At 42.0% G+C, this 21,867-nt stretch overlaps 1 protein-coding gene and 3 pseudogenes across 1 annotated transcript; 1 reads left to right on the top strand and 3 right to left on the bottom strand.

Moving 5' to 3' along the window:
• Positions 1 to 4,426: 4,426 nt before the first annotated feature.
• On the top strand, positions 4,427 to 9,717 carry LOC121788353 (annotated as a pseudogene).
• On the bottom strand, positions 9,672 to 11,482 carry LOC121788354 (annotated as a pseudogene).
• A 580-nt stretch (positions 11,483 to 12,062) lies between these two features.
• On the bottom strand, positions 12,063 to 13,023 carry LOC121788351 (geraniol 8-hydroxylase-like). The gene is made up of 2 exons (XM_042187055.1): positions 12,792 to 13,023; positions 12,063 to 12,277 (listed from the first exon to the last, which is right to left on the bottom strand). Exons 1-2 carry the CDS (start codon positions 13,021 to 13,023, stop codon positions 12,063 to 12,065), a joined length of 447 nt encoding a protein of 148 aa, XP_042042989.1.
• Positions 13,024 to 16,114: 3,091 nt separating this feature from the next.
• On the bottom strand, positions 16,115 to 18,492 carry LOC121788350 (annotated as a pseudogene).
• Positions 18,493 to 21,867: the final 3,375 nt, after the last annotated feature.

Here is a 21,867-nt window from a genome sequence, read left to right as displayed (position 1 = left end):
GGGTAGATGCCATCGGCGAGATAGTACCCCATTTTATAAAGCCGATTGTTGGCGACGAAGTTGATGGCCGGCGCTTTACCATCCAAAACTTCGGTCAAGAGGTCGGACTGGTGGAGCACGTTTACGTCGTTGTTCGACCCGGGGACCCCGAAGTACGCGTGCCAGATCCAAAGTCGGTAGTCGGCAACGGCCTCGAGTATAACGGTTGGGTGGGTGCCTTTGTGGCCGCTCGTGTAGGACCCCTTCCACGCCACCGGACAATTCTTCCATTGTCGGTGCATGCAATCGACGCTGCCGAGCATCCCGGGGAATCCGTGCACATTTTCGTGAAGGTCGAGCAGGAACTGACAATCGGCCGTGCTTGGCCTCCGGAGAAATTCGTCGCTGAAGGCTGCCCGAACGCCTTTGCAGAATTTGAGCAAGCACATTCGCCCAGTGCTGTCTCCGATGTGGAGGTATTCGTCGAACATGTCGGTCGTTTGTCCCGTCGCAAGCTGGCGGATTGCTGCAGTACATTTCTGCAGCGTCGTGTGGCTGGGACGGCCGACCGCGTCGAACCCTTCCTGGAAGAACTCTTCCCGGGCTGCCAAAGTATTCGCGATGTGGAGAAATAGCGGTTTCCCCATGCGGAAACGGCGACGGAAGTACGTATCTCCCCAAACCGGGTTATCGCAGAAGTAGTCGCGTACTAACCTTGCGGCGGCTTCCTCCCGGTTACGATGGATGTACGTACGGGAGCGTCGTTGGGGCGGCGCGGCTTCTTCCGCCTCCCGTCGTCGATCTTCTTCAAGTGATTGTTCCAATATTTGACGCATTTGTTCATAAGGATCCATTAGTTTGATTAAATTTGGGAGAATGAAAATAGAGTTGATTTGAGATGAAAATTGGGGTGGAAATAGAGAGGAATAGATGTGTGTTTGTGATTGAAATGAGTATGAAATAGGAGTATTTATAGAGTAAATAAATAAAATAAAAATAAAAAAAAATAAAAAACGGATATAAAAAAACGGTCTCATTACCGTTGCAATAAAATTTTTTTTTTATTAAATTCGAATTAAAAAAAAAGAATTATTGCGTCACCGGACGAAGCCCACTCGCGGGGCAGCGAGTGGGCTTCACGCGTTGAATGGGAGGCCGCCACGTCGCCTCGGCGCGTGGCGGAACGTTCCGTTCCACGTTCCTCCGGAACGGAACGCGGCACGGCATAGGAATGGCGACGGCACGGAACGCCGCCGGAACGGCATAGGAACCGCAACGGTACAGCGTTGCGGGTGCCCTTAGGCCATCCACAACGCTGTTCCTATACCGTTCCTAAACCGTTCCTTAAACCACTATTTGAGGGCCCCACTGTACTTTTTTACTCCATTCCTTAACTAAGGAACGGAACCTGCAACCCTCGTTCCTTAACCGTTCCTTAACCGTTCCTTAAATTACTATTCATTCAATTTCATTTTTTTTTAATTTCAACTCAATTCAATTAAAAAAACAAACACATTTTATTAAAAAACACACAACATTAAAACAAAGTTACAACTTAAACTTAAAAAAATAAAAAGCACACAATTAAAATCATAAAAAAATAAAAGTACACAATTTTAATAATTTCATCCGCCAAAGTTTGCCCAAATGTGCTCAATTAGATCATGTTGGAGTTGGGTGTGGGCGCTAGAGTCGCGTGTCCTTGCACGAATAGATAACCGTTCTTGTATAGACGGATGCGCTCCACTTCGAGGCGGACTACTTGCGGTTGAGCTTCCGGGGGATTCGGGGTCGAACCAATTTCCCGCCTCGGGTCCTTCGTCTTGGACAATCATGTTGTGCAAGATTATGCACGTATACATGATGTCGACCATGTTCTCCATGAACCACGTACGAGCCGGGGCTTTGATGATGTTGAAGCGCGCTTGGAGAACCCCGAACGCCCTCTCCACATCCTTGCGAGCAGCCTCCTGCTTCTGCGCAAAAAGAGCCTGCTTTGGGTTCGCAGACCCACTGCACGTCTTCACGAAGGTAGGCCACTTCGGGTAGATGCCATCGGCGAGATAGTACCCCATTTTATAAAGCCGATTGTTGGCGACGAAGTTGATGGCCGGCGCTTTACCATCCAAAACTTCGGTCAAGAGGTCGGACTGGTTGAGCACGTTTACGTCGTTGTTCGACCCGGGGACCCCGAAGTACGCGTGCCAGATCCAAAGGCGGTAGTCGGCAACAGCCTCGAGTATAACGGTTGGGTGGGTACCTTTGTGGCCGCTCGTGTAGGACCCCTTCCACGCCACCGGGCAATTCTTCCATTGCCAGTGCATGCAATCGACGCTGCCGAGCATCCCTGGGAATCCGTGCACTGTTTCGTGAAGGTCGAGAAGGAACTGACAATCGGCCGTGCTTGGCCTCCGGAGAAATTCGTCGGTGAAGGCTGCCCGGACGCCTTTGCAGAATTTGAGCAAGCACATTCGCCCAGTGCTATCTCCGATGTGGAGGTATTCGTCGAACATGTCGGCCGTTTGTCCAGTCGCAAGCTGGCGGATTGCTGCAGTACATTTCTGCAGCGTCGTGTGGCTGGGACGTCCGACCGCGTCGAACCCTTCCTGGAAGAACTCTTCCCGGGCTGCCAAAGTATTCGCGATGTGGAGAAATAACGGTTTCCCCATGCGGAAACGGCGACGGAAGTACGTATCTCCCCAAACCGGGTTATCGCAGAAGTAGTCGCGTACTAACCTTGCGGCGGCTTCCTCCCGGTTACGATGGATGTACGTACGGGAGCGACGTTGGGGCGGAGCGGCTTCTTCCGCCTCCCGTCGTCGATCTTCTTCAAGTGATTGTTCCAATATTTGACGCATTTGTTCATAAGGATCCATTAGTTTGATTAAATTTGGGAGAAGGAAAATAGAGTTGATTTGAGATGAAAATTGGGGTGGAAATAGAGAGAAATAGATGTGTGTTTGTGATTGAAATGAGTATGAAATAGGAGTATTTATAGAGTAAATAAAAAAAAAAAAAAACAAACGGCTATAAAATTAACGGTCTCATTACCGTTAATAAAAAAAATTTTTATTTTTTTTTATTAAATTCGAATTTTTTTTTAAAAAAATGAATTATTGCGTCATCGGGACGAAGCCCACTCGCGGGGCAGCGAGTGGGCTTCACGCGTCGAATGGGAGTCCGCCACGTCGCCTCGGCGCGTGGCGGAACGTTTCGTTCCGCGTTCCGGAGGAACGAAACGCGGCACGGCATGGGAACGGTGGCGGCACGGAATGGCGACGGAACGCACGCTGCAACGCGTGCCGCCGCGAAACCGTTCCTCCGGAACGGCATAGGAACGGCGACGGCACCGCGTTGCGGATGCTCTTAGGTGTTTGCTATTTCATATTTGGAAAGACGAAATGGAAGATTGCGTGCTGTCAGACGAAAATGTCCCCTTCACTCTTACATAATTCCTCCAACTACCCCTTTACCCCTCCAACTACACCTGATAAGAGTTATCTCTATCCACATTCACTACTACATTACTCATTTTCTCCTCCACAGCTACAAACGGCTGCGAAATACTAGGTACGACACCATTGCGATTCCTAACACCATGATTTGCATTAATCTCAGCCTCAAATTTAACAGGAGGAGCAGTATAACCACCACCATTGGTGGCAATTCCACTGTATCCCCCGCCCAGCCACGTCACGAAGCCCTACTTCTTTCCTCCCCGGCGGACTTTAAATTGAAAATTGGGGCGAGGAACGACGTCGTTAGGAGGGTTGGGGGGTAGACTAGGAAGCATGTAGGGAAGAAGGCCTGCGGATGGAGGCGGAGGACGCAGGTGGTGCAGAGACGTTTGAAGCTGCTGCGGGAGCGGATCTGGTGGAGCAGACGCCACAATTACCGCAGCCGGTCCTCGCCATTTATTGAAGAGCAAACCGTGGAGTGCAGACCTAGAGAGAGAGAGTAAAAGAAAATGCACAACTCCAATTGAATACGGAAGGCAGACTTGGAGAGAAACAAAAAACGTGAAGGTCACTTTGGTAAATTCGCTACCATTTCTTCTTCACTGTAGCGGCCAAGAATTCCAATATCAAGTGAGCGGTGTGTATCATTTCATTCCAAAGTCAAACTGCACAGTGCGGGCTGGGGGTGTATCGAGGGCAGTGCCGTTTCATTTATTGAACACCAAACCGGCTTTATTGCACTTATATGACCCCAATTCGGGTCAATTAATGAACACTAGACGAGCCCTAAAAGTAAATAAATATGAAGAGAAATAATTTTGTAGGAGAAAGGAAATAAAAGTATTTTCCTGTAATTTTACTTTCAAGTTTCAACTCTATTATTCGGAGGAGCATTAAATTTATTTTTAGGTAAATACCGCAATTTTCTCAAGTGGAAAATATGACGACGTCACACACTTCATCAGATTCAACTGCTGCGATTTCGTCGCTTTCCTTGAACTAGGGTTCCATTTGTATTTATACATCACAGTTTACTGTGTAAACCGAGTGCGGTGCAGATCATTGCCCTCCCAAAAAACACCAAAAATTTTCTCTCTAATCTTTCTATTCTATCCCAAATTATCCCCAATTTAACATTATACCTACCCGAAAACCCAAAAAAAAGTTACCTGTTTTTCACTCCCAGCATTTGCTTGTTTCTCTGTCACTTCTCTCAGAATTAATAACGACGAGAAGTATAAAGTAAAATCGATAATCTACCTGAAATTCAAGTAATGGCGCAGGTGCAACATCCGAATTTGGCAGCGCCGACCCCAATGGAGTCGCGGCGGCGTCTGGTGGTACCGCGCCGGAAGGACAGTTTCAGTCGACATCTCTTTATGTCGGGGACTTGGATTTCAACGTAACGGACTCGCAGCTCTACGATCTGTTCAATTCGGTTGGGCAGGTTGTTTCGGTTAGGGTTTGCCGCGATACTGGCTCTCACCGCAGTCTTGGCTATGGTTATGTCAACTATAGCAACCCCCAGGATGGTTAGAATTTCCGAATTCTTTTTTATTCGTATCATCAATTGCTTAATTTTGGAGTCTTTCTTTGCATGCACACACCCGTACCTGCTTCAGTAAGCAAGGTTGTGATGCTTTTGATTAATTGAATGAAATTCAAGCTCAAATGCATTAATAGAATGACAGTATGTGTTGTTAATTTTGTGAGAACAGGTTGGTAATTGGAATGTAGATGGTGTATTCGTAATACAAATGCAATAGTCCTAGCTCCTAATGAATATTTGGATTTTCAGCCAGTTAAATAGTGTCAATGTGATAAGGTCCAAGACTTGTGTGGCAACTCTATTCTTATTTGTAATATAAGTCGTCGCTTTTGAAATATTGCTGAGTTAATGTTGCATAAAATGCTCAAGCTTGTATGCTCGTTTTAGCTTTTATTGGAATTTGGAAGACAGCGATGACTTTCAACAATGACAATTGATTCTCTTGTTGTTGTTTCATTGCCATATCGAATAGCTTGCAGGATGTTTACAAATCCTATCATATGGATCATATTTTTGCCTCATCCGGCCTCCCTATATAACATGTAAATTCTCTTAAATGATTATTATTGAAGCCTTACTTTGCGTGTTTCTTTCTTTTGTTTGCTACTCTGGCATTGTTACCAAGGAGTTTCTTCTTTCTATCATTTTGCTCTCATTACTTTAAAGATCGGATAATTTTTTTCCTATGCTTTCTGTGATACTCTTTTCTATCTAGGCATTAGACAAAAGGCTGTGATATTTCATTGTCTAATAATATTTTATCAACCATGGTAACAGCTGCAAGAGCTTTGGAATTATTGAACTTCACCCCCCTCAATAGCAAGCCAATCCGTGTCATGTATTCTCACCGGGACCCAAGTGTTAGAAAAAGTGGAATGGCCAATATCTTTATCAAGGTAACACTCCCGTCTTGTTCAGTCGCATTGTGATTGGTTTTTCTCCTTCATTAATATAGCCTCTGTTTGTAGTCTTTGTTTTAAGAGGATCTGATGAATGGCTGCCTGATTATTCTCTGTTGACTGCATCTTTTATAGTTGAGCTTAGATCTTATCTTGTTGTTATCATGATAATGACTATGTGGTGCACTGAATTGCTACCAATCAAACAATTATGTCAGCATGGAGAAGTCCACTGCTGTTTCATTCCTTAGTTGTCATTGGCTTATCTGTGTATCTGATATTTTAATGTTTAAGCTGTTTTTTATTGGTTTTTTACCTATAGTTTATATGTACTTGCTAATGAACACTCTTTGGCAGAATTTGGACAAAACCATTGATAACAAAGCACTGCATGACACTTTCTCTAGCTTTGGGAACATCCTTTCGTGCAAGATAGCAACAGACACCAATGGTCAATCAAAGGGTTATGGATTTGTGCAATTCGATACTGAAGAAGCTGCACAAAGTGCTATAGACAAGTTGAATGGTATGCTCATAAATGATAAGCAAGTCTATGTTGGGCATTTCCTCCGTAAGCAAGAGAGGACCACTACCCAGGAAAATGCTAAGTTCAACAACGTGTTTGTGAAAAATCTAGCTGAGTCCACTTCAGATGATGATCTGAAAACAACTTTTGGTGAATACGGTGTAATCACTAGTGCAGTAGTGATGACGGATGCAGATGGAAAGTCGAGATGTTTCGGATTTGTCAATTTTGAGCAGGCTGATGATGCTGCCAAGGCTGTTGAAGCTCTAAATGGAAAGAAATTTGATGACAAGGAATGGTATGTTGGGAAAGCCCAGAAGAAGTCGGAGAGAGAGCAGGAACTTAAAAGTCGGTTTGAGCAAACTACCAGAGAAACTGTTGAAAAATTTCCTGGGGTTAATTTATATGTTAAAAACATAGATGATAGCATTGATGATGACAAACTGAGAGAACTATTTTCAGGTTTTGGTACCGTCACCTCTTGTAAGGTAAACATTCATTATTTACAGGGGTATAGAAATAACATATTTTTCTTCACATTGTGATATCTATTTTATCGAATTCCACTGATGTGATTATGTTTTGGGTTGCAGGTTATGCGTGATCCCAGTGGAATAAGCAGAGGATCTGGATTTGTTGCCTTTTCAACACCGGAAGAAGCTTCCCGAGCTGTAAGTTAATACTGTTGTAATGATTTGCTAGATGAATTCTTAACATGTTGTGCTGGAAATAATTGTTTATTGGTTTTTCATTGTTAGCTTGCTGAAATGAATGGGAAAATTTTAATTAGCAAGCCGCTTTACGTTGCCTTGGCACAGCGCAAGGAAGAGAGGAGAGCCAATTTACAGGTATGGGATTTTTAATTTTTCAAGAACGTTTTTCTTTTTTCTAAATATAAAAGTGATCACCTGCCTTATAGATGGACCTCTAAGTGCTTATTTGATTTCTGTTACACTAAAATATTATTGCCGTTGTAGATACTCATGCAGATGTGTCATATATGATGTATCAAATAAAGTTTTTTTGTCTTACAAAAAAAGTTAAAAAAAAACTTCATTGTGTTGTGTTGGAGATCTTCTGTAGAAAAGTGTAGTATGTTATGAGCTGTCTTAGAGAGATAACCTGATGCTTGTTCATTTTCTGCTATTCATTTTCAATACTAAAAATTGTCACTCGACTATATTCTGTTAGATTATCTGATTGGCTAGATCTATATCCTAAACAATCTGACTATGAAGTCGCAATTGTTAGGATCGTCGACTGCAACATTAGTTTGATATTGTCCGCTTTGGGTCAAGCCCGCACGGATTTGTTTTTGGGTCACTCCCAAAAGGCCTCAAACTAATTGGGGTTGAACACGAATTATATACACCTTCCAACTTCTCTCACTCATCCGATGTGGGATGAGTTTGTACCCCAACAAACCTCCCCTCAAACCGAGACCACATCGGGAACGCAGTCGACACAAACATGGGTCGTTCTAGCCCTGGCCCGTGGGTCATCCTGGGTCCTACTCTAACCCGAGTCCTTCATGGCCCGACCCTAACCGCGGTTCATCCAGACACAACCCATAGCCACCTGGGCTCTGATACCACTTGTTAGGATCGTCGACTGCAACATTAGTTTGATATTGTCCGCTTTGGGTCAAGCCCGCATGGATTTGTTTTTGGGTCACTCCCAAAAAGCCTCAAACTAATTGGGGTTGGACAGGAATTGTATACACCTTCCAACTTCTCTCACTCATCCGATGTGGGATGAGTTTGTACCCCAACAACAATTTCTTCCAATCAGAATATAATTTGGATTTGTTGACATAATTATTCCTCTACTTCTTCTGAGCTGTTTTTTTAATCTTTAAGTTCATATGAAGTTAAAACACATGCTTTTCACAAATTTCCAAGCCAGGGCACCCTGTATCAACTATTTTTGTATTATTTGCTCAGACTAGTTTTGTAGCTTTGTCTATACACTGCAATTGATTCTTAGTGTTTGCATATGCTTCAAGTTTTCTCATATGATTACTTCATCATTTGTTCTGAAAACTATGTTATGTGACCTATGTCTAGGCCCAATATTTCCAAATGAGGCCTGTAGCAATGCCACCTTCTATGGCTCCACGTATGCCTATGTATGCTCCTGGTGCACCTGGTATGGGGCAGCAGCTATTTTATGGGCAAAGCCCTGCTATCATTCCTCCTCAGGTGACATTCTCTGAGTTCATTATGTTCTATATGTCATTTTAGCTGTGAAGTTGTTTTCATTTTATAATTGGGCAGGAGGCAATTTGATAAGTAGTTTATCAGTGTAATTATCCTTTTATATTATTTGAAGCCACATGCTGTATCAGGTATACATCATTTGTTGTTTGTTATCATTATTTGATAATGCTAAGATTTGCAAAATGGTTTAGGCTGGCTTTGGTTATCAGCAGCAGCTTGTTCCTGGAATACGTCCTGGGGGTGCTCCCATGCCATATTCCTTTGTGCCACTAGTCCAACAGGGTCAGCAGGGCCACCGACCAGGTGGCAGACGAGGAGGTCCAGGGCAACAAAATCAGCAACCTGTGCCGATGATGCAACAGCAGGTTCTACTCAACTTTCTAAATTTTTTAATCACGTGTGATTAAGTATTTTGCTGATCTTGATGTATTATTATGTTTAGATGATGCCAAGGGGGATGATGTATAGGTACCCTGCTGGTCGTAATGTGCCAGATGCGCCCATTCCTGGTGTTGGTGGTGGAGTGCTTCCTGTTCCATATGACATGGCTGGCATACTTCCTCGCGATGCTGCTATTCCACAGCCTATACCAATTTCTGCTTTGGCTTCTTCCCTTGCAAATGCAACACCCGAACAACAGAGGACGGTAAGCAGTTTGCCCATAGTGTACAAATTGCATTTGTTTCTTATCTTGTATAGTGTGTATAATGTTTATAGTCTTAACAGATGTTGGGTGAGAACTTGTACCCGCTTGTTGATCAACTTGAGCATGAGCATGCTGCGAAGGTTACAGGGATGCTTCTGGAGATGGACAAGACCGAGGTTCTTCATTTGCTTGAGTCGCCTGATGCTTTGAAATCAAAGGTCTCTGAGGCAATGGATGTCCTGAGGAATGTTCAGCAGGCTGGCGGCCCTGCTGACCAACTTGCTTCAATTTTTGGTAATAATAAGAATAATAAAAGTAAAGTTTGTTGTTTGCATTATTCGATAAAAATTTATAAGAATAATTAAAATAACAGAATCATATTACATGGTAAACAAAGATGCCATAATCTCGAGTTCAATAGAATCGAAAAGAATTGGTTCACCATCCCAGCTACAACTCCATCTTGTACAAGAAGAGTAGGCCATCTCATTGACAGCAAACTGGAATAGCCTTGAGGGGAACTGCCTTATGCAACGCCATTCCAAACTCCTCCGTCGTGTCCAACACTCCTTCCACTTTCCAATCGAAACTATGAAGCAACGACCCCAGCATAAGATGCAACATTCTATCAGCCAATGCCAAACCTGGGCACATTCTTCTCCCCTGCCCGAATGGAATGAGCTCGAAATCTTGGCCCTTGAACCCTATACTGCTGTCCAAGAATCTCTCCGGCTCAAACGAACTAGGATTGGCCCAAACACTCGAATCCCTACCTATAGCCCAAACGTTGACGAATATTTGAGCGTTCTCAGGGATATTGTAACCGAAGATCTCGACTTCATGATCCGCCCGCCGAGGGACCAAAAGCGGACCGGGCGGGTGGAGCCGTAAGGTCTCTTTGATCAGTGCTTGCAAGTATGGGAGCCTTGATATGTCCGATTCTTCCACTTGCTTCTTTTCTCCTATCACTCTTCTAAGCTCACTCTTGGCATTACTCATCTTCATGGGATTAGATAGTAATTCTGTCATTGCCCATTCCACCGTGCATTGAGTTGAATCTGACCCTCCAAGGTATAAGTCCTATGATATGCACAGTTATGTCAAGTTTGAGCTACTAAAAGCCATTCTACTAGTCAACTATAAATTTTGATTCGAGAATTCAATCTATCACTCTTATACTTGATCAATTATGCATGTGAAACCAAATGTTCATAATTGGATTAACATTAGTATTAGTAAACTAGTTTGTGAGAGAGAAGGAGTTTACCAGAAGTATATGTTGAATGTCCTTGAAGCTCAAGTCGTACTCAGTCCCCTCCATGAGATCAACAAGCGCATCTAGCAAATCATTCTTCCTTTGCAATCCCATAGATCTCGATTCCAATCGCTCCCTAATTATCCCTCCCAAAACACCAAGCACTTTCCCAAAGCAAATCTCCGACCGCTTCTTGATCCCCTGCGGGTCCCACCGCTTCACAAACGGGAAGAAGTCAGCCACATTCGGAGCCCCCAATATCTTGGTCACCCCCTCGATCGCCTCCTTCATCTGCTGCGTCGCGTCCGATTCAAACTCGATCAAATCCACCGAGAAGAGCGTCGCCGTCAGCAGATTCGACGCCGTCACGAACGCCGCTCCCCGACGTCAACGGCCCTCCCACTCGCGCTGCACCCGCGCGTGTAGTCCAGCAGCTTCCGCACTTCTCCGCCCGGAGCCCCGCCCCGGCGTCGAGCTGCCGCGTCGAGAACATCCGCTCCCTGCCGGTATCAGCGCCATCGAGTGCTTGTGGTGGTCGTGCGCCTCCGCCGCCGCGGGATGTGGTGCGGCCGGAGAAGGCCTGGTCGTGCTCCTGCAGGAGAGTTTCGCGATCTCCGGCGACGACGCGACGACGGTGAGTGAGTTTCCGAGCTTGAGAGACACATCAGAGGGCCGTGGGTTTTTGGAGAGGTCGGCGAGGGACCTGTGGGGGTTCCGGCCGAGCTGGAGGATGTTTCCGATGATCGGAAATGGGTATGGCCCCGGCGGAAGGTTCTGCCAGCGGCGACGGAAATGGGACCATGCTAAAAACGAGACAATTATTGCAATTACGATTGAGAGATCCATTCAGTTCAGTCAACTCAATTCTCACTCTTCTCTGCCCATTTAGTTAGCAATTAACTAATGATTTGAAATCGAATTCAATAATTTATTCTGCGGCTGACGCATATGGTTTTCATTACTTCGACGGAATCTTGATTATAGTATTACTATAATTTACCATTTCTCGACTCTAATTGCATGATCTGCTGTCATTTTTTTTCTCGGTCAAGTATACTAAGAGCATCTGCAATGGTGCTGTTCCACAAGAACCGTCGCCGTGCTCACCGCTGCACTCTTGTCGTTGGCATAGCCGTGCTCGATAGCAAGAGCACCGCCGTGCCGACAGCAAGAGCACAGCCGACGTGGCATGCTCTGATTGACGGTGGTTTATCATTTTTTTTATAAAAAAATCAGATTTAATAATAATAAAAAAATATTCCCACTATAAAATATATCCATTTTCTCCACACTTTTAATTTATTTTTTCATTAGTTTTATCTCAAAATTCACAATTCATCTATAAATACCTCCATTTCAACAAAAAATAACACTACACGAAACAATTATCTCAACCTCAATTTTTAGGATTTTAATTATGTAATTTTTAAGATTTTAATTATGTACTAGTTTTTAATTTTTTAGTAATTTATAATATCTGGGAGTGTTGGGGTATTATTTAACCCCCAATCACATCCTCACGATCTGCCCATCAAGGAACCAGAAACGGACCAGGAGGGTGGAGCCGTAAGGTCTCTTTGATCAGTGCTTGCAAGTATGTGAGTCTTGATATGTCTGATTCTTCAGTTTGCTTCTTCTCTCCTATCACACTACTCAGCTCATTCTTTGCATTAGTCATCTTCTTCGGATTAGCTAACACTTCCGTCATTGCCCATTCCACTGTGCTTTGAGTCATGTCTGATCCTCCTAGAAATATGTCCTAATATATACTCCATATAAATAAATTGTGCGATCATGTAAGTTTTTGAAATATTGAAACAAACGTGACAGAGAGAGGTCACTACTAGAATAATGGCCTTTTAATACATTCAGTTTGTGGCACTTAGGTAATATGCCATGACACTCATATCAGATACTAATGCTACACAATCAATAAAATGCCATAAAAATGCTTGTTTACTTACACTTTTAATACCTCTCGTTGATGCTATTATTTTAAAACTATTATTTCCATAAATGCATAAAGTCTAATCTTATGAGTTATGGCCAAAATTATATGAATAAATGAATGATTTATTTAAGAGTTTGTATCAATGTCGAACCAATTTTAAAGACCGAACTAGAGACTAAATTAGGGCCATTAGATCTAGTTTTTTGATGAGATGTGCTGCTGTGTAAATTTTTTAAGATTTTAATTATGTACTAGTTTTTAATTTTTTAGTAATTTATAATATCTGGGAGTGTTGGAGTATTATTTAACCCCCAATCTCATCCTCACGATCTGCCCATCGAGGAACCAGAAACGGACCAGGAGGGTGGAGCCGTAAGGTCTCTTTGATCAGTGCTTGCAAGTATGTGAGTCTTGATATGTCTGATTCTTCAGTTTGCTTCTTCTCTCCTATCACACTACTCAGCTCATTCTTTGCATTAGTCATCTTCTTCGGATTAGCTAACACTTCCGTCATTGCCCATTCCACTGTGCTTTGAGTCATGTCTGATCCTCCTAGAATATGTCCTAATATATACTCCATATAAATAAATTGTGCGATCATGTAAGTTTTGAAATATTGAAACAAACGTGACAGAGAGAGGTCACTACTAGAATAATGGCCTTTTAATACATTCAGTTTTGTGCACTTAGGTAAATTGCCATGACACTCATATCAGATACTAATGCTACACAATCAATAAAATGCCATAAAAATGCTTGTTTACTTACACTTTTAATACCTCTCGTTGATGCTATTATTTTAAAACTATTATTTCCATAAATGCATAAAGTCTAATCTTATGAGTTATGGCCAAAATTATATGAATAAATGAATGATTTATTTAAGAGTTTGTATCAATGTCGAACCAATTTTAAAGACCGAACTAGAGACTAAATTAGGGCCATTAGATCTAGTTTTTTGATGAGATGTGCTGCTGTGTAAATTTTTTTCGGTCTTCATTAAGCCCATTTTACTTCATTGTATTAGGTTTATTACTTCATTTCGTACGTAATACCTTGAAATTACAACATGTTTTTACTTGTTTCCAGTAGGTTTTGAAATGATTCAACATATGGTTCATTCGAATTTGAGTTTTTACTTTATTCACTTTAAAAAATGTAATTTATTCAAGTGGGTTTATTACTTTATTCAGAAACGTTATTACTTCATTGGCTAAGGTCTTTACTTCATTCCAGTAGGACTTCAAATGTTTCTACACATACTTCATTCAAATAATTTATTACATCATTCCATGTGTTTATTATACCATATCAGCGCCGTGGCGGTGGTGATAGACATTGTAGAGAGAATGAACGGTACACGAATGAAGTAAAAACCTACTGGAATGACTTATTTGTCTTCAGATGAATTAAAATTGGCTCGTGATGAAGGTGAAAATAATTTATAAATTTGTGCATCTCATCCATAATAAACTGGATCTCAAAGCCCTAATTTGGTATGGTTCTGTGGTTCAGTAATAAGGAGTGGATTTGCATATGATGTGATTCAATATAATACTGATACTCGTATTTTTTAATATACAATAGTATATGTTTTGCAAATATCTGTAAGATAATAAAATGAGTCTCATTATAGGCAAATTCACTCCTTATTGCTGAATCGCAGAACTACACCAAATTAGGGTTTTTAGATCTAGTTTTTTATGGATAAGATGCGTAAATGTATAAATTATTTCCGCCTTCATCACGAGCCTATTTTACTTCATCCCGAGGCAAATAAGTCATAAAATATTAGGAGGATTTAACTTCATTCTAGAATACATTACTTCATTCCAATATGTTTTTACTTCATTCTAATAGGATTATTACTTCATTCTAGTACATACAGGCTGTTTCACAGACGGGGACGGTAAGACCATCCCGTCGACACTGTGATAGTCCCAAAATTCTAGCTATGACAACAAAATGAAGTGCTAGTCTAATTGAATGGTGTAATAAGCACATTGAATGATCTAAAAAACTATTTGAATGAAGTATGTGTAGAAATATTTAAAGTCCTACTGGAATGAAGTAAATACTGTGTCTAATGAAGTAATAATGTTATTGAATGAAGTAATAAACCTACTGAAATAAATTATATTTTTTTAAGTGAATAAAGTAAAAAAATCAGTTCAATAAATTCAAATGAATCATGTGTTAGAATCATTTCAAAACCTACTGGAAGTATGTAAAACATATTGTAGTTTTCAAGGTATTACGTACTGAAATGAAGTAATAAATCTACTACAGTGAAGTAAAATGAGCTTGTAATGAAGACCGAAATCATATCGCATCTCATCAAAAACCTAGATCTAATGGTCCTAATTTGGTCTCTAGTTCGATCTTTAAAATTAATTCGACATTGATCATAAACTCTAAAATATGTATAAATATATGCGAGTTTGTATAGATAATATGTATGAACACGACGGAACATGTTTATCCCTAAAATGTTAAACTTGATTAGTTTAATACTATAATATATTTAAATTGTCAACTAGTGTCAAACTAATGAATAAACACAATTAAATCCCCTAATATTTCGTGGTCCACCAACTACACTAAACTATTCCAGGTTCATATGGAGGCGGCGCATCCTTTGATTGAATCAAATTATTTAGGTAGATTACATTATTCCTTCCACTATTGTTTTTTATTTGCCGATGATTTACACCATATTATTTGAATAAAATTATTTGAAGGTAGCTATAGTTAACGACAGCAGTAGATTTTTTGGATTGTATTGAAGAGCATTCACATAATCCTGTCAGCAACAAGTTCGAATTTGGACTCTCAAATTTCACAGTGTATGGTGATTATGGACTTTAAATTTTGCTAATTTCTATTTTGCATTGTCAATACTAGAATTCCTTATGAAAATGGTTTGAAGAATTGAATAATTCGTGATATGAACGATAAAGATCGAACAACCTTTAAGGTTTTGCTTGATCAATAGTACCATGGACTTATTGAGTACTCCCTTTGTCCCACTTTAGCAGTCCCGGTTACTTTTGCGCACTCGATTTATAAAAACGATAATAAATAGTTAAAGTGGAAAAATGGTAAAGTAAAAGAGAATAATGTATTGAAGAGTCTTATTTACACTTTGAAACTTCAATCAATTATCTGTCGCTCTATAGTGAAGAGGGTCCATGCGTTACTCCAGGATTTCGATTTTGTGGCTCTGCAATATGTGCATCGATAAGAGAACTTTGTTGTTGATTTTTTTTATCTCATTATGCTTAATCTTATCATAGAGGTGTTCATGAGCTCGAGGCCCCTCCGTCGGGACTCCATAGCTGGATGCTGCATGACAGACTAGGTGTTATTTATATTCGTTAATTTTGTCTTTGTATTCGGGCTTTGCCCGCTTTTTTTTTACAAAATTAATAAATAAATAAATAAGAGTGAACTCAATAAATTATCCAATTTTCATGCACTGGATCGATCTATTGCAATTGCAACCAAATCCTATCACATATTGGCACACTGCATGTGGATCTATACATCCCTTCTTTTTGGACATGAAGATGCATCATCCAACCTCCTTAAATCTAACAAACTTAAGTGAATGTTCGTTGAATTATAAACAAACCAAACCAAATTTTTATTAAAGTAGGGATGGAGATACAACACACCAAGATCTCATCCAAATCTATTTTTATTGAAGTAGGGATGAAGATACGACACACCAGATCTCATCCAAAATTTTAAAGTAAAAGAAGAGGTCCAGATTTCAGAGACAACAAAGTGGAATGGCCTTGAGAGGAACTGCCTTGTGCAACGTCAATCCGAACTCCTCTGTGGTGTCAGATGTCTCTCCTCCTTCCATTTCCCATTCAAAATTGTGAAGTATAGAGCCCAACAGCAGAGACAACATTCTATCAGCCAAAGGCAAACCTGGGCACATTCTTCTCCCCCGACCCAAATGGAATAAACTCGAAATCTTGGCCCTTGAACTCCATATTGTTATTTAAGAATCTTTCAGGTTCAAACAAAGCAGATGCTTGAATATATGCCTATAGCCCAAGCGTTGACGAATATTTGGGAGTGTTGGGGAATTATGTAATCCCCAATCTTGACCTCGCGATCCACCTGTCGAGGAACTAGAAACGGAGCGGGAGGGTGGAGCCGTAAGGTCTGTTTGATCAGTGCCTGCAAGTATGGGAGTCTTGATATGTGTGATTCTTCAACTTGCTTCTTCTCTCCAATCACACTTTTCAACTCATTCTTTGCATTACTCATCTTCTCCGGATTAGCTAGCAGTTCTGTCATTGCCCATTCCACTGTGCTTTGAGTCGTGTCCGATCCTCCCAGAAATAAGTCCTATACAAATTGTGCAACCATGTAAGTTTTTAGAATATATAATATTGAAACAAATGTTAGAGAGAGAGAGAGGTGTCACCAAAAACAGATGTTGAATGTCCTTGAAGTTAAAGTCATACTCATCAGATCCCTCCATGAGATCGAAAAGCGCAGCCAACAAATCATTCTTCCTCTCCATATATCTTGATTCAAACCTCTCATCAATTATCCCTCCCAACACACCCAGCAATCTCCCAAAGTAAAACTCCGACCGCTTCTTGATCCTCTACGGATCCAACCGCTTCAGAATCGGAAAAAAGTCAGCCACATTCGGAGTCCCCAAATTCTTGGTCACGCCCTCGACCGTCTCCTTCAGCTGCTGCGTCGCGTCGGATTCAAACTCGATCAAATCCACCGAGAAAAACGTGGCGCTCAGAAGATTAAACGACGTCACAAACACCGCCTGCCCCAAGTCCACCGCTCGACCCCTCGCTCTGCACTCGCGCAAGTAGTCCACCAGCCTCCCGACCTTCTCGCGCCGGACTCCCTTGCCGCCGTCGAGTCGCCGCGCCGTGAACATCTGCTCTTTGCATAGTTTCCTTAGTTTTTCTCCACCTCTCTCCGACCGGCATGAGGCCGATTGAAATCTTGTCGAAGCCGTGGGCTTCGGCAGCGGCGGGGATGGTTCGGCCGGAGAAGGCTTGGTCGTGTTCTTGCAGCACCAGTTTCTCGGAATCCGGGGATGATACGACGACGGTGTGGATGCTTCCGAGCTTGAGAGACATCAGATGGCTGCAGTGGCGAATCCAGGATTTTTCATTTGGGGTACCATAAATAATTATAACGATTCGAAGTTTCAAAATCTGACCAATCGTTTTTATTTTATTAAATTTTCTTGCTAAATATTTATACTTGTAATTTTAATATAAAAATATGATATAGATGTGCACTAGAAAAAAATCGAAAGAAAAAACTAACGAACGAAACAACATGCATTAGAAGAGAATCAAAATCTATTAAAATGTTTAAAAACTAAAATTATAAAAACTGTCCAATTTTTTGGAAAAAATAGAAAAATAAATGAACGAAACATGCATTAGAAGAGAATAAAAATCTATTAAAATATTTAAAAACTAAAATTATAAAAAAAATGTCCAATTTTTTGAGAAAAACAGAAAAATGAATGATGTGAGTTGTGTCGGTTTTGAATCCAATTGAATATTTTAAAAACAGAAAAAATAAATATATACTATGCATTAGATAGATTTCCCATTTCAAAAGCATTTTAGAATATTTAAAAAGACAAGTAAAATATAAAAAATGCAATATTTGAAGATACAAATATGTAGGAAAATGAAGAAGGCGCTGGTGATAAGAATCGAACCCTAGCCTCCAAGGTGAGAGGCGGAGATAAATACCTCTACAGCACCTACGCAAAGTTGTTTTGGGGGTACAGTTGTACCCCTTTGTTCCCACGTGGATCCGCCACTGGAGGGCCGTAGGTTTTGGAGAGGTGGGTGAGGGACTTGTGGGGGTTACAGCCGAGTTGGTGGATGTTTCCGATGATTGGAAACGGGTATGGCCCCGGTGGAAGGTTCTGGCGGCGGCGGAATTGGGACCTTGCCAGAATCGATACGATTACTGCAATCAAGAGTGAGAGAGCCATGTTTTTATTATTTTAATATTTGATAAATATTAGTAACGATTAAAATGAATTAATTTGGGTGTTGTGAGGGCTAAAGATGGGCTACGAAATGTAGCAGGAATAATTTTTGGGAGGACTCATCAATTATGTTTGCTCTTAGAGCATCCGTAGCGGCGGGCGTCCCGGCGGATGTTGGATCGACATATCGACAGAATGTGGTGGAGCATTAGTCAAAGCTACCTCCAATTCAAACCACCAGGTGGGAAGCCTCAGGATGGAGAGCAATGCTGGAAACAGTGTGAGCGGCTGAGGAGGCAGCTCAGCCGATTTGCCGGCATCTACCAAAACAACCTCCGCACGTCAACCAGCGGCATGTCCGCCGATGATGTGAAGCTTCTGTCTCACCAGCAGTTCCCCAACAGTGAATTGGATTTCGGAGGATTCAAATATTGGGAGGTCTATCTTGTGGTGCAGACTTCCGCTAAGTTTAGTTCGAGTGTTGAAGCTGGTTGCCCGAAGCGGACGAAGATCAACTTCTCCAGGGAGTACAACAGCATTGCCGCTTCCCACGAACTCCCTGACGCCGGGGCAGAGTTCCTGACCCCTCAATCGTCTTCTCGCCGCCGTCGTCCGGTTGGGAAAAAGACCGCGATGCGGATGGCTAGGGGAAGCGCCAGCGGGTCCCCCGAGGTCCAATCGGCAGCCCCCGAGGTCCAATCGATCCCAAGCTCCCCTCACTCTCCCACCTACAGCAGCATGAGACCATGATACACACCATGGTGAAGTGGTATGCAGCGACTGACCCCTTATACAAGTTGATGCTGAAGGATGTCATCGACAGTATGCGGCGCGATTTGAGGATGCCATCACTACCCGTGAGTGACGCCGGGACAGGCCACGGGCACGACGGGACTGGCGGCGGGGACGACAGGACTGGCGGCGGGGACGACGAGGAGTGGACGGGGGCCGCATTTGTAGAAGCTTGAGGTTATTTTTTTAACTATGTATTTTTTAAAAATAATTATGTATGTTTTTTTTATTTTAAATAAAGTGGTTGCATTTTCTCTGTATTTGTGTCAAAATTTTAATTCCCTAAATTGTTTAATTTGGTGAATTTGTGAATCTTTATTATTGTGGATGTCCGTCAGGATGTCCTTGGGGATGTCCGCCATTGTGCAGTGGGATGTCCTTATGACGTGGCAGTGCAGTGGGATGCCCTTATGATGTGGCAAGATATATTTTTAGGAAGTCCGTTGGGATGTCAACCGGGACATCTGTCCCACTGTGGATGCTCTTAGCCACAATAATAAGAGCATCCACAACGGATAGCATGTGCTTGTTCGTCCATCCGACGCGGGGGAGCTGTCCGCCGCTGGCGACGTGGCAGCGTGTGATTGGCCAACAACATATCCGTTGGAAAATCATTTTTTTAAAAATCGAAATTAATACCAAAAAATAAAAAAAAATATTTACCCAATCCCAAAAAAATGGTCGTTTTTTTGCCCGTTTTCTGTATTTTTTTATTTTTTTCCACCAAAATCATCTATAAATACACACATTCATCATCCATTTTTCATATCAAATCATCTCTCATTCATATTTTTCATACAACTTAATATCTACACCTTCATCTCTCACTCAAAACCTCAAATGGATTTCACCCATCTCATTGCGGAAGCGGAGTGCGAAGAACAAGAATACTATGAACAACATCGTGCCGCTTATGAAGCATATGTCGCAGCGAATACCCTCTCCCATCCTCCTCAGCCAACTAGATCAACTCGCCGCTACATCCATCGTGACCGGGAGGGAGCCCACGAAAGGTTCGTTGCCGACTATATTGCCGACCCGCCGCGGTTTCCAGAAGATTACTTTAGGCGTCGTTTTTGAATGTCAAAGCGCTTGTTTATGCGTATTGTCAACATATTGTCCGCCCGTGTTGAATTCTTCCAAACAGGTCCAGATGCAGCCGGTCGGCAAAGTGTCTCGGCATTGCATAAGTGTACGTGTGTCATCCGACAACTCGCTACTGGGCAAACGGCTGACATCTTCGACGAGTATTTGCATGTCGGTGAGTCCACTGGAATCCTTTATCTTAAATTTTTTTGCGAGGGCGTTCGCACAACTTTCGATGATGAATTCCTTTGGGCACCCACCACCGTTGATTGACAACGGTTGCTTCGTCTTCACGAAACAGTCCATGGCTTTCCCGGTATACTTGGCAGCATTGACTCCATGCATTGGAGGTGGAAGAATTGGCCAACTGCTTGGAGGGGGCAACACTTAAGCGGCCACAAAGGTGGCGGCCCAACACTTATCCTTGAAGCGGTCGCCGACTACCGCCTATGGATTTGGCATGCATATTTCGGTGTTGCCGAATCCAACAATGACTCTAACGTGCTCTATTCTTCACCCCTCTTCAATGATGTGTTGAATGGTGTAGCACCGACGATCGACTTCACCGTCAACGGAAATGTATACCACATGGGTTACTATCTCGCCGATGGTATCTACCTAAGGTGGTCGACTTTCGTGAAGACGCTCAGCAACCCGCATGACCCGAGACGGGTTCTTTTTGCGCAGCGTCAAGAGTCCGCGCGGAAAGACGTCGAAAGAGCCTTTGGGGTCCTTCAAGCCCGATTCAATATTGTGAAGGCCCCGTCTCGGCTGTGGTACGTGAAAAATATCGCCGACATCATGTACAAGTGTATTATCTTACACAACATGATTATAGCCTACGAAGGACCGATGGCGGCTAGCTTTTATGACGATGATGAAGATGGAAGCTCAAGAGCGAGGTCTTCCCCACGCCGAGGTGTGCATACGATGGTGGGTGAGAGGATCGAAACAAGGCACACAATGCGCGATACCCGAACCCACGTTGAGCTACAAGAAGACCTAATCAAACACATTTGGATGAAATTCGGCCACGAGTAGTAGTTTTTTTGATTTTAGGAGTTGAATTATGTATTTTTTATTGATTAGGAATTTAATTATGTAATTTTTTATTTTTAGGATTTTAATTATGTAATTTAAAATTTTTAGGATTTTACATATGTAATTTTAAATTTTTAATGTAATTTGTAATATTATTCCGGGTATTTTTAATGTATTTTAATTTTATGGAAATGTTTTTATTTAAATTGAATAATGGAATGGTGAGACCCTTGTGCTCGTCCTTGCGGAAGAGCACGAATGTGGGTGTTGTGCTCTTGCCTAAGAGCAGGCAGAAAAAGTGGGGCCGTGCCCACAATCGTGCTTGTTGGCAAGAGCACGGTTGTGGATGCTCACCATTCCATTATTCAATTTAAATAAAAACATTTCCACAAAATTAAAATTCATTAAACATACCCGGAATAATATTACAAAATACATTAAAAATTTAAAATTACAGAA

The sequence above is a fragment of the Salvia splendens genome, unplaced genomic scaffold (assembly GCF_004379255.2).
Source record: "Salvia splendens isolate huo1 unplaced genomic scaffold, SspV2 ctg1019, whole genome shotgun sequence".
Lineage (NCBI taxonomy): Eukaryota > Viridiplantae > Streptophyta > Magnoliopsida > Lamiales > Lamiaceae > Salvia > Salvia splendens.
Note: the sequence above shows the minus strand (reverse complement) of the source record. Positions and strands in the feature narration are given on the sequence as shown.

Excerpts from the sequence above, each read along its gene's own strand:
- LOC121788351 (XM_042187055.1), bottom strand. The coding sequence starts at position 13,023 with ATGACTCAAAGCACAGTGGAATGGGCAATGACGGAAGTGTTAGCTAAT. Across the intron at positions 12,278-12,791 it reads TCGTGAGGATGAGATTGGGG|GAGGATCAGACATGACTCAA; the intron begins GTTAAATAATAC and ends ACATATTTCTAG.